The sequence below is a fragment of the Triturus cristatus genome, chromosome 3_1, assembly GCF_964204655.1.
Source record: "Triturus cristatus chromosome 3_1, aTriCri1.1, whole genome shotgun sequence".
In the NCBI taxonomy this organism is placed as follows: domain Eukaryota; kingdom Metazoa; phylum Chordata; class Amphibia; order Caudata; family Salamandridae; genus Triturus; species Triturus cristatus.
Genome location: NC_140583.1, coordinates 16888469 through 16901334, shown reverse-complemented (window position 1 = coordinate 16901334; position 12866 = coordinate 16888469). Strand labels below are relative to the sequence as shown.

General features: G+C 51.8%; 1 protein-coding gene across 25 annotated transcripts in view; it reads left to right on the top strand.

Annotated features, from left to right (window-relative positions):
• The window catches only part of NR1H3 (nuclear receptor subfamily 1 group H member 3), a 475049-nt gene that overhangs the window by 443578 nt on the left and 18605 nt on the right, over nucleotides 1-12866 (top strand). For 24 of the 25 annotated variants that reach the window (XM_085646596.1, XM_085646594.1, XM_085646593.1 and 21 more), the window contains 2 exons: nucleotides 366-465; nucleotides 6157-6270. The exons of the other annotated variant lie outside the window; for it this stretch is intronic. In XM_085646596.1, coding sequence (XP_085502722.1) covers nucleotides 366-465; nucleotides 6157-6270 — 214 coding nt within the window. The remainder of the gene's footprint in view (nucleotides 1-365; nucleotides 466-6156; nucleotides 6271-12866) is intronic. 25 annotated transcript variants of the gene reach the window in all.

Genomic DNA, 12866 nt, shown 5'->3' with positions numbered 1-12866 from the left:
GGGACATGTTTTGGAAGAATCTCTGACCCTGAAAGACCCTCTGACCACAGAAGAACCTCTGACCCTAGTTTTTGGTTAGGGTGTTGCAAGAGGGGTTAGCAATGGATCTCTTGACGGGACACATTTTGGAAGATCGTCTGAGCCTGGAAGACCCTCTGACCTTGGATGACCCTCCGACCCTAGTTGTAGGTGATGTTGGTGGGATGGGGTGGACGATGGATCCCTTGATGGGACACATTTTGGAAAATCCTCTGACCCTGGAAGACCCTCTGACCCTGATTGTAGGCGATTTTGGTGGATTGGGTTTGGATGTTGACTCACTTGTCCAGATGCATCTTTAGTGACCTCTGTGACATTGGTTTTAGGTGATGTTGCTGGAGACATCGCGACGATATAACCCGCAAATTGAGAGCGTGACCTTCCTAAAGGACCTGAGCTACAATCGAGAGGACTTTGCAAAAGCAGGTGATGTTCCAGCTTCGACCTGGGCTGCTCAGCCCTGAGGGCATCTGTGTTCTGATGAGTGGCTGTGCTCAGCTCTAAAGGGGCAATCATTTCGGGGGGTGGAGGGGTAGCTCCCAGTGCCACCCAAATCTGTGTGTTATCTCACTCTGCTAAGTAAAGGTGCTCTGTATCCCAGCCGCCTAGTAAACTCTGCAGAATGGAAGCACCACCTTCTGGTGGAACACTCCTCAGTGTGGGAGTCATTCAGTTTTGTATGGATGTCTTAAACTCTGGTGGGCACTCAGCTGAAGGGGGGCATTTAACTGTGTGGGAGGACATTTAGCACTGAATGTCTCCTGATCGAGGGGTGTACTCTCGTGTGGTTCCACCCGCTCTGTAGAAAGGCAGTACTTTGGGGTTTCTTCTGACGTAGAGTTAGCCTCAACAGCTCCTTTTTGAAGAAGGGAATGAGTGAAGCCATTTCTGTAGAAGGAGCAGGGTAGGAACTCCCTCCTTAGTTGAGTAAACCAAGGGCAGCTGAGTGAGGACCTGCTGGGCTAGCATTCTATGCTTAGGGGTCTGCAGTCGTGCCCACGGTCTCTGCTGAGTGGTGAGTGTGGAGTGAGAGATTGCGGGGGCAGGCATCAAGTTGCTAAACGCCCTGCACTTATATCAACTGCTCAATTTCACTGTGCACTATATCATCAAGGTGCATAGATGTGGAGTTAAAATAGTAAATCAATACTTTGGTCCGTATGCGTACCTGGCCGCTAAAGTGGTAGTTGATATTTTGAAGTAGCTATAAGAGTAGGTCAGTGTTTCTGTCCTTCCTCTCGGACGTACAGACACGTTGGAGCCCTAGTGGCTTCCTTCAGAAGCAGTGGTCTTCTGAGGGTCATTGAGGGCTGGTAGAGGGTCTCAAAGAGTGTTTGATGTGCAGTGAAGGACATCAAGGGGTATGTCAAGGGGATGAAAGGGGAGATGAGATCTTTGACAAGGAGTCAAAAGAGGTGAGGGGGAAAGTGCTGCAGGTCTGTGGGACGATTGAGTGACGTGGATTGATCAGTGCCTGGAGGTGATGGTGAGGGTCTCTAGGAAGGAGGGCATAAAGGCCACCTTTGGTCTGGTGAACGAAGGGATGAGGCTCTGCAGACAGAAGTTGGGGGAAGGGACTGAGAGCTCCCATGGGTGGTTTGATGGTCAGACTCAACTATGGCACCTCACTAAAGAAGAAGCGGAAACACCAAATCTAGTCCTTGGTATAATGACAGGCTCTCTACCATGCATAACGTTTGTAAGAAGTTGGAGCGGGCGTGGAGACGAGATTATGACCCTATCCTGAAAGGGTGCTACCATGAGGCCACTAAGAAATACCACAAGGCTATCCAGAAAGAGCGGACAGCCTACTATGCAGACGAGATTAGGAGCAGCAGTAACCCCACCAAGAGTATTTTCTCTATACTCAAAGATCTTAAATCAGCTGGGGCATCTGCAGCGCCCTCTATCACGTCGAACGAGCAGTGTGAGGCTCTTGCCACCTTCTTTGCCAACAAAGTGGAAAACATCTATAAAACCTTCCCTCAAGTGGATAAGTGACCCGCCCCGCGGGGAAACCCCATCCCACTCACACGCTTGCCACCTTCCCGCCGATTTCCCAGGATCTGCTGGGCTCACTATGCAGTAAGATCAAATCCCACTCTCTAGCTGAGCTTATGAAGCCCAATCAATTTTTAAAACTGCTACCTGTGCTTCTTACACCCCTGGGCCAGGTGATCAACATGCCCCTGTCTATGGCAGTTGTCCCCAGGACTTGCAAGCAGGCAAGGGTTGTAACCCCTGCTGAAAAGACCTTCCCTCGGTTCCGCCAAACCAGAAAACTTTCATCCTATTTCTCTCCTGCATTGGACATCTAAGGTCTCTGAGGCCTACATAAACTCCATCCTGATAGGCTTCCTGGAAGAGAATGGCATATTTGATCCCTCACAGAATGGCTTTCGCCTGGGCCACAGCACGGAGTTGGCACTCCTAGCGGTGATGGAACATCTGAGGGCTGCAGTGGATGAGGGACATACTTCGGCACTGATTTTGCTTGATCTCAGTGCCGCGTTCGACACGGTCTCTCACCAGATCTTACTGCAAAGGCTGGAGGAGGCAGGCATTTTGGGCCCCTCACTGGCCTGGTTCGCCTCTTTTCTTTTTGAGAGGACCTTCCAGGTAATGGCCCCCCCCTTTCACCTCCACGGCTCATACCAGGGCATGCCACAGGGCTCTGCTCTGAGCCCAGCACTTTTCAACTTATATGTCCAACCACTAGCAGCGGTGGGCAGGAGTAGAGGGTTTACATTAGTACCATATGCAGATGATACTCAGTTGGTACTTGCACTCTCCGATGACCGTGAGCGAGACGCTCATAAGTTTAGGAGCGATCTTGCTGCTGTTGCAGGGTGGATGACTGCCAACTGCCTCCAGCTCAATGCCAGCAAGTCTGAGGTCTTGCTGGTAGGGAAAGATCCTGAGCTGTGGAGTGAACACTGGTGGCCTGCTACCCTGGGTTGTGCACCCGCCCCCAAACAGGTGGTGAAAAATCTAGGTGTTTGGGTTGACTCGGCTCTCAGTTTTCAGGCCGAAACTAAGAAGGTGGCTGTGACGTGTTTCGGCATACTACATGGGCTCAAACCTCTATTGGGCTTCTTCGACCCATCCATCAGGCAGGTGATTAGCCAGGCCTCAGTCCTGTCAAGACTGGACTACGCCAGCTTGCTCTACCTGGGGGCAAACAAGTCTGAGATTGTGAAACTGCAGAGGGTACAAAACACAGCTGACAGAACTCACCTTGGTCTACCTAAAACCTGCCCCACCTCTGGCGCTATCCGTCGGCTTCACTGGCTGCCGGTGGCCAGACGATTGGAGTTCAAGTCTCTCTGCATTGCATTTAAACTCTTGAATTTCTCCTCTCCAAGCATCCTGGGCAATATGCTCTCATCATGCACCGCTACTCGCCAACTCCGCTCGATAGGTCATCACCTAGCTGTTGTTCGCTGGGTAAAACTTAAAAAACATCGCTTACGATGGTACTCGTAGCACCAACATGGGCTCGCCAAGCATGGTTTTCAACACTGCTGGAGCTCTCACTAGTCCAACTCAAGAAGCCTCACCTCAGCTCGGACCTTCTCACGCAGAACAAAGGAATACTAAGATACCCCAATCCCAGGGAAATTAACCTTGCAATATGGCTCCTGAAGTCTTCGAATTTGGGTACCTAAACTTACCACAGCAATGTATGGACATTCGTAAAGAAGTTTGCAAAACTACCTCGAAGCAATGTTATGTGGCTAAATGAAAAAGATGTGTTATAGTCTGTCACAAACAAAACATCAACCCCCTCTTTATGAAAAAGTACAAACAATGATTACTTACTTGTGTGCTCTCCATGTACATGAGGATGTACAGATGTGTACTCTGTACATAGGGATGTATGGATGTGTGCTCTGTGTACATGAGGATGTATGGATTTGTGCTGTCCTTGTACATGGATATGTAGGGATGTATGCTCACCATGTACAGGAGGATGTATGGATGTGTGCTCTCCGGGTACATGGGTATGTATGGATGTGTGCTCTCCATGTTTATGGGTATGCATGCTCTCCGTGTACAAGGGGATGTATGGATGTGAGCTCTCCATATAAGTGAGGATATATGGATGTGTGCTCTCCATGTACATGAGTATGTATGGGTGTGTGCTCTCATGTACACGAGGATGTATGGATGTGTGCTCTCCATGTGCATGGGGATGTATGGATGTGTGCTCCCTGTGTACATGGGGATGTATGGATGTGTGTTCTCTTTGTACATGGGGATGTATGGATGTGTGTCCTCCATGTATATAAGGATGAATGGATTTGTGCTATCCATGTACATGAGAATGTGTGGATGTGTGCTGTCCTTATACATGAGGAGGTATGCATGTGTGCTCCCCTGGTACCTGGGGATGTATGGATGTGTGTTCTCCATGTACATGACAATGTATGCTCTCCATGTACGTGATGATGTATGGATGTGTGCTGTTCAAGTACATGAATATATGTATGGATGTATGCTCACCATGTACAGGAGGATGTATGGATTTGTGCCCTCCTGGTAAATGGGTATATGGATGTGTGCTCTCCAAGCACATGAGTATGTATGGATGTGTGGTCTTCATGAACATGGGTATGTATGGATGTGTGTTCTCCATGTACATGAGGATGTATGGATGTGTGCTCTCTGTGTACATTGGTACATATGGATGTGTGCTCTCCATGGACAGGAGGAAGTATGGATGTGTGCTGTCCATGTACATGCTTATGTATGCTCTTCATGTACACTGCCATGTATGGATGTGTACTCTCCATGTACCTAAAGATGTATGGATGTGTTCTCTCCATGTACATGGGGATGTATGCTCTCCATGTACATAATGTACATAATGATGTATGGATGTGTGCTCTCTGTGTTCATGGGGATGTATGGATGTGTGCTCTCCAGGTACATAAGGATGTATGGATGTGTGCTCTCCGTGTACATGGGGATGTATGGATGTGTGCTCTCCATGTACATAAGAATGTATGGATGTGTGCTCTCTGTGTACATGGGATGTATGGATGTGTGCTATGTATGTACATAAGGATGTATGGATGCATGCTGTCCATGTACATAAGGAAGTATGGATGTGTGCTCTCTGTGTACATAAGGATATATGGATGTGTGCCCTCCATGTACATAAGGATGTATGGATGTGTGCTCTCTGTGTACATGGGATGTAGGGATGTGTGCTGTCTGTGTACATAGGGATGTATGGATGTGTCCTCTCCCTGTACATGAGGATGTATGGATGTGTGTTCTCTGTGTACTTGGGGATGTATGGATGTGTTCTCTCCATGTACATGAGGATGTGTGCTTTCCATGTATATGAGGATATATAGATGTATGCTGTCCATGTACATGGATATGTATGGATGTCTGCTCACCATGTACTGGAGGTTAAATGGATGTGTGCTCTTTGTGTACATGGCTATGTCTGGATGTGTGCTCTCCGGGTACATCGGTATGTATGGATGTGTGCTCTCCATATACATTGGGATGTATGGATGTGTGCTCTCTGTGTTCATGAGTATGCATGCTCTCCATGTACATGGGGATGTATGGATGTGAGCTCTCCATATAAGTGAGAATATGGATTTGTACATGAGTATGTATGGGTGTGTGCTCTCTTGTACACAAGGATGTATGGATGTGTGCTCTCCTTGTACATGGGGATGTATGGATGTGTGCTCTCCATGTATATAGGGATGAATGGATGTGTACTATACATGTACATGAGAATGTATGGATCTGTGCTCTCCTTATAGATTAGGAGGTATGGATGTTTGCTCTCTGTGTACAAGGGATGTATGGATGTGTGCTGTCTATGTACATAAGGATGTATGGATCCATGCTGTCCATGTACATAAGGATGTATGGATGTGTGCTCTCTGTGTACATAAGGGTGTATGGATGGGTGCTCTCCGTGTACATAGGGATGTACGGATGTGTGCTCTCCCTGTACATGAAGATGTATGGATGCTTGCTCTCCGTCTACATCAGAGGGGCCTTGAAACATCATACGGACTCACCCATGTATTTACATCTCTTCTCTCCTTCTCTCCCCCATCTCCCGTCCCTTGTTCCCTGCAGGTCTTCAGTTTGAGTTTATAAACCCCATCTTTGAGTTCTCCAGAGGAATGACAGATTTGCAGTTGGACGATGCAGAATTTGCACTTTTAATCGCTATCAATATATTTTCTGCAGGTAACTGCTGATGGTGGAGCCCAAGGAGTGTTCATTTCTGAAGGATGGTAGGCAGTGTGGAAGAGGAGCGTGCAACGATTTGAGGCAGCTGGCACTGTTTGGAAGAGGAGCGTGCAACGATTGGAGGCAGCTGGGACTGTTTGGAAGAGGAGCGTGCAACGATTGGAGGCAGCTAGAACTGTGTGGATGAGGAGCGTGCAACGATTAGAAGCAACTAGGACTGTGTGGAAGAGGAGCGTGCAACGATTGGAGGCAACTGGGACTGTTTGGAAGAGGAGTGTGCAATGGTTGGAGGCAGCTAGGACTGTGTGGAAGAGGAGCGTGCAACGATTGGAGGCAGATGGGACTGTGTGGAAGAGAAGCGTGCATGGATTGGAGGCAGCTGGGACTGTGTGGAAGAAGAGCGTGCAACGATTGGAGGCAGCTGGGACTGTGTGGAAGAAAAGCTTGCAATGACTGAAGGCAGCTGGGACTGTGTGGAGGAAAAGCGTACGATTGAAGGCAGCTAGGACTGTGTGGAAGAGGAGCATGCAGTGATTGGAGGCAGCTGGGACTGTGTGGATGAGGAGCGTGCAACGATTGGAGGCTGTGGGACTGTGTGGAATAGAAGCGTACAACAATTGGAAGCAGCTGGGACTGTGTGGAAGAGGAGCGTGCAACGATTAGAGGCAGCTGGGACTGTGTGGAAGAGGAGCGTGCAACGATTGGAGGCAGCTGGGACTGTGTGGATGAGGAGCGTGCAACTATTGGGGGCAGCTGGGACTGTGTGGAAGAGGAGCGTGCATGGATTGGAGGCAGCTGGGACTGTGTGGAAGAAGAGCGTGCAACGATTGGAGGCAGCTGGGACTGTGTGGAAGAAAAGCTTGCAATGACTGGAGGCAGCTGGGACTGTGTGGACGAAAAGCGTATGATTGAAGGCAGCTAGGACTGTGTGGAAGAGGAGCATGCAGTGATTGGAGGCAGCTGGGACTGTGTGGATGAGGAGCGTGCAACGATTGGAGGCTGTGGGACTGTGTGGAATAGAAGCGTACAACAATTGGAAGTAGCTGGGACTGTGTGGAAGAGGAGCGTGCAACGATTAGAGGCAGCTGGGACTGTGTGGAAGAGGAGCGTGCAACGATTGGAGGCAGCTGGGACTGTGTGGAAGAGGAGCGTACTACGATTGGAGGCAGCTGGGACTGTTTGGAAGAGGAGCGTGCAACGATTAGAGGCAGCTGGGACTGTGTGGAAGAGAAGCGTGCAAGGATTGGAGGCAGCTAGGACTGTGTGGAAGAGGAGTATGCAGTGATTGGAGGCAGCTGAGACTGTGTGGATGAGGAGTGTGCAATGATTGGAGGCTGTGGGACTCTGTGGAATAGAAGCGTACAACAATTGGAGTCAGCTGGGACTGTGTGGAAGAGGAGCGTGCAAGGATTGGAGGCAGCTACGAATGTGTGGAAGAGGAGCGTGCAACGATTGAAGGCAGCTGGGACTGTGTGGAGGAGAAGCGTACGATTGGAGCCAGCTAGGACTGTGTGGAAGAGGAGCATGCAGTGATTGGAGGCGGCTGAGACTGTGTGGAAGAGGAGCGTGCAACGATTGGAGGCAGCTGGGACTGTGTGGAAGAGAAGCTTGCAAGGATTGGAGGCAGATGGGACTGTGGAAGAGGAGTATGCAGTGATTGGAAGCAGCTGGAACTGTGTGGATGAGGAGCGTGCAACTATTGGGGGCAACGGGGACTGTGTGGACGAGGAGAGTGCATGGATTGGAGGCAGCGGGGACTGTTTGGAAGAGGAGCGTGCAGTGATTGGAGGCAGCTGGGACTGTGTGGAAGAGGAGCGTGCAACGATTGGAGGCAGCTGGGACTGTGTGGAAGAGAAGCTTGCAATGACTGGAGGCAGCTGGGACTGTGTGAAGGAAAAGCGTATGATTGAAGGCAGCTAGGACTGTGTGGAAGAGGAGCATGCAGTGATTGGAGGCAGCTGGGACTGTGTGGAAGAGAAGCGTACAACAATTGGAGGCAGCTGGGTCTTTGTGGAAGAGGAGCGTGCAAGGATTGGAGGCAGCTTGGACTGTGTGGAAGAGGAGGGTGCAACGATTGGAGGCAGCTGGGACTGTGTAGAAGAGGAGCGTGCAAGGATTGGAGGCAGCTGGGACTGTGTGGAAGAGAAGCGTGCAAGGATTGGAGGCAGCTAGGAATGTGTGGAAGAGGAGCGTGCAACGGTTGGAGGCAGCTGGGACTGTGTGGAAGAGGAGCATGCAACGATTGGAGGCAGCTGGGACTGTGTTGAAGAGGAGCGTGCAAGGATTGGAGGCAGCTAGGACTGTGGAAGAGGAGCGTGCAAGGATTGGAGGCAGCTAGGACTGTGGAAGAGGAGTGTGCAGTAATTGGAGGCAGACAGAACTGTAGAATAGGAGCGTGCAAGGATTGGAGGCAGATGGGACTGTGCGGAAGCGGAGTGTGCAGTAATTCGAGGCAGATAGGAGTGTGTAGAAGAGGAGCGTGCAGTCATTTCAGGCAGCTAGGACTGTGTAGAAGAGGAGCGTGGAAGGATTGGAGGCAGCTGGGACTGTGTGGAAGAGGAGCGTGCAGTAATTGGAGGCAGATAGGACTGTGTAGAAGAGGAGCGTGCAAGGATCGGAGGCAGCTGGGACTGTGTGGAAGAGGAGCGTGCAACGATTGGAGACAGCTGGGACTGTGTGGAAGAGGAGCGTGCAACGATTGGAGGCAGGTAGGACTGTGTGGAAGAGGAGCGTGCAACGATTGGAGGCAGCTGGGACTGTGTGGAAGAGGAGAGTACTACGATTGGAGGCAGCTGGGACTGTGTGGAAGAGGAGCGTGCAAGGATTGGAGGCAGCTGGGACTGTGTAGAAGAGGAGCGTGCAAGGATTAGAGGCAGCTGGGACTGTGTGGAAGAGGAGCGTGCAACGATTGGAGGCAGCTGGGACTGTGTAGAAGAGGAGCGTGCAAGGATTGGAGGCAGGTGGGACTGTGTGGAAGAGGAGCGTACAACGATTGGAGGCAGCTGGGACTGTTTGGAAGAGGAGCGTGCAACGATTAGAGGCAGCTGGGACTGTGTGGAAGAGAAGCGTACAACGATTGGAGGCAGCTGGGACTGTGTGGAAGAGGAGCGTGCAAGGATTGGAGACAGCTGGGACCGTGTGGATGAGGAGCGTGCACCGATTGGAGGCTGCTGGGACTGTGTGGAATAGATGCGTACAACAATTGGAGGCAGCTGGGAATGTGTGGAAGAGGAGCGTGCAAGGATTGAAGGCAGCTAGGAATGTGTGGAAGAGGAGCGTGCAAGGATTGGATGCAGCTGGGACTGTGTAGAAGAGGAGCGTGCAAGGATTGGAGGCAGCCGGGACTGTGTGGAAGAGGAGCGTGCAACGATTAGAGGCAGCTGGGACTGTTTGGAAGAGGAGCGTGCAACGATTAGAGGCAGCTGGGACTGTGTGGAAGAGGAGCGTGCAAGGATTGGAGGCAGCTGGCACTGTTTGGAAGAGGAGCGTACAACGATTGGAGGCAGCTGGGACTGTTTGGAAGAGGAGCGTGCAACGATTGGAGGCAGCTAGAACTGTGTGGATGAGGAGCGTGCAACGATTGGAGGCAGCTAGAACTGTGTGGATGAGGAGCGTGCAACGATTAGAAGCAACTAGGACTGTGTGGAAGAGGAGCGTGCAACGATTGGAGGCAACTGGGACTGTTTGGAAGAGGAGTGTGCAATGGTTGGAGGCAGCTAGGACTGTGTGGAAGAGGAGCGTGCAACGATTGGAGGCAGATGGGACTGTGTGGAAGAGAAGCGTGCATGGATTGGAGGCAGCTGGGACTGTGTGGAAGAAGAGCGTGCAACGATTGGAGGCAGCTGGGACTCTGTGGAAGAAAAGCTTGCAATGACTGGAGGCAGCTGGGACAGTGTGGAGGAAAAGCGTACGATTGAAGGCAGCTAGGACTGTGTGGAAGAGGAGCATGCAGTGATTGGAGGCAGCTGGGACTGTGTGGATGAGGAGCGTGCAACGATTGGAGGCTGTGGGACTGTGTGGAATAGAAGCGTACAACAATTGGAAGCAGCTGGGACTGTGTGGAAGAGGAGCGTGCAACGATTAGAGGCAGCTGGGACTGTGTGGAAGAGGAGCGTGCAACGATTGGAGGCAGCTGGGACTGTGTGGATGAGGAGCGTGCAACTATTGGGGGCAGCTGGGACTGTGTGGAAGAGGAGCGTGCATGGATTGGAGGCAGCTGGGACTGTGTGGAAGAAGAGCGTGCAACGATTGGAGGCAGCTGGGACTGTGTGGAAGAAAAGCTTGCAATGACTGGAGGCAGCTGGGACTGTGTGGAGGAAAAGCGTACGATTGAAGGCAGCTAGGACTGTGTGGAAGAGGAGCATGCAGTGATTGGAGGCAGCTGGGACTGTGTGGATGAGGAGCGTGCAACGATTGGAGGCTGTGGGACTGTGTGGAATAGAAGCGTACAACAATTGGAAGCAGCTGGGACTGTGTGGAAGAGGAGTGTGCAACGATTAGAGGCAGCTGGGACTGTGTGGAAGAGGAGCGTGCAACGATTGGAGGCAGCTGGGACTGTGTGGAAGAGGAGCGTACTACGATTGGAGGCAGCTGGGACTGTTTGGAAGAGGAGCGTGCAACGATTAGAGGCAGCTGGGACTGTGTGGAAGAGAAGCGTGCAAGGATTGGAGGCAGCTAGGACTGTGTGGAAGAGTATGCAGTGATTGGAGGCAGCTGGGACTGTGTGGATGAGGAGTGGGCAATGATTGGAGGCTGTGGGACTGTGTGGAATAGAAGCGTACAACAATTGGAGTCAGCTGGGACTGTGTGGAAGAGGAGCGTGCAAGGATTGGAGGCAGCTACGAATGTGTGGAAGAGGAGCGTGCAACGATTGAAGGCAGCTGGGACTGTGTGGAGGAGAAGCGTACGATTGGAGGCAGCTAGGACTGTGTGGAAGAGGAGCATGCAGTGATTGGAGGCGGCTGAGACTGTGTGGAAGAGGAGCGTGCAACGATTGGAGGCAGCTGGGACTGTGTGGAAGAGTAGCTTGCAAGGATTGGAGGCAGATGGGACTGTGGAAGAGGAGTATGCAGTGATTGGAAGCAGCTGGAACTGTGTGGATGAGGAGCGTGCAACTATTGGGGGCAACGGGGACTGTGTGGACGAGGAGAGTGCATGGATTGGAGGCAGCTGGGACTGTGTGGAAGAGGAGAGTGCAACGATTGGAGGCAGCTGGGACTGTGTGGAAGAGAAGCTTGCAATGACTGGAGGCAGCTGGGACTGTGTGAAGGAAAAGCGTATGATTGAAGGCAGCTAGGACTGTGTGGAAGAGGAGCATGCAGTGATTGGAGGCAGCTGGGACTGTGTGGAAGAGAAGCGTACAACAATTGGAGGCAGCTGGGTCTTTGTGGAAGAGGAGCGTGCAAGGATTGGAGGCAGCTTGGACTGTGTGGAAGAGGAGGGTGCAACGGTTGGAGGCAGCTGGGACTGTGTGGAAGAGAAGCGTGCAAGGATTGGAGGCAGCTAGGAATGTGTGGAAGAGGAGCGTGCAACGGTTGGAGGCAGCTGGGACTGTGTGGAAGAGGAGCATGCAACGATTGGAGGCAGCTGGGACTGTGTTGAAGAGGAGCGTGCAAGGATTGGAGGCAGCTAGGACTGTGGAAGAGGAGCGTGCAAGGATTGGAGGCAGCTAGGACTGTGGAAGAGGAGTGTGCAGTAATTGGAGGCAGACAGAACTGTGTAGAATAGGAGCGTGCAAGGATTGGAGGCAGATGGGACTGTGCGGAAGCGGAGTGTGCAGTAATTCGAGGCAGATAGGACTGTGTAGAAGAGGAGCGTGCAGTCATTTCAGGCAGCTAGGACTGTGTAGAAGAGGAGCGTGGAAGGATTGGAGGCAGCTGGGACTGTGTGGAAGAGGAGCGTGCAGTGATTGGAGGCAGATAGGACTGTGTAGAAGAGGAGCGTGCAAGGATTGGAGGCAGCTGGGACTGTGTGGAAGAGGAGCGTGCAACGATTGGAGGCAAGTAGGACTGTTTGGAAGAGGAGCGTGCAACGATTGGAGGCAGCTGGGACTGTGTGGAAGAGGAGAGTACTACGATTGGAGGCAGCTGGGACTGTGTGGAAGAGGAGCGTGCAAGGATTGGAGGCAGCTGGGACTGTGTAGAAGAGGAGCGTGCAAGGATTAGAGGCAGCTGGGACTGTGTGGAAGAGGAGCGTGCAACGATTGGAGGCAGCTGGGACTGTGTAGAAGAGGAGCGTGCAAGGATTGGAGGCAGGTGGGACTGTGTGGAAGAGGAGCGTACAACGATTGGAGGCAGCTGGGACTGTTTGGAAGAGGAGCGTGCAACGATTAGAGGCAGCTGGGACTGTGTGGAAGAGAAGCGTACAACGATTGGAGGCAGCTGGGACTGTGTGGAAGAGGAGCGTGCAAGGATTGGAGACAGCTGGGACCGTGTGGATGAGGAGCGTGCACCGATTGGAGGCTGCTGGGACTGTGTGGAATAGATGCGTACAACAATTGGAGGCAGCTGGGAATGTGTGGAAGAGGAGCGTGCAAGGATTGAAGGCAGCTAGGAATGTGTGGAAGAGGAGCGTGCAAGGATTGGATGCAGCTG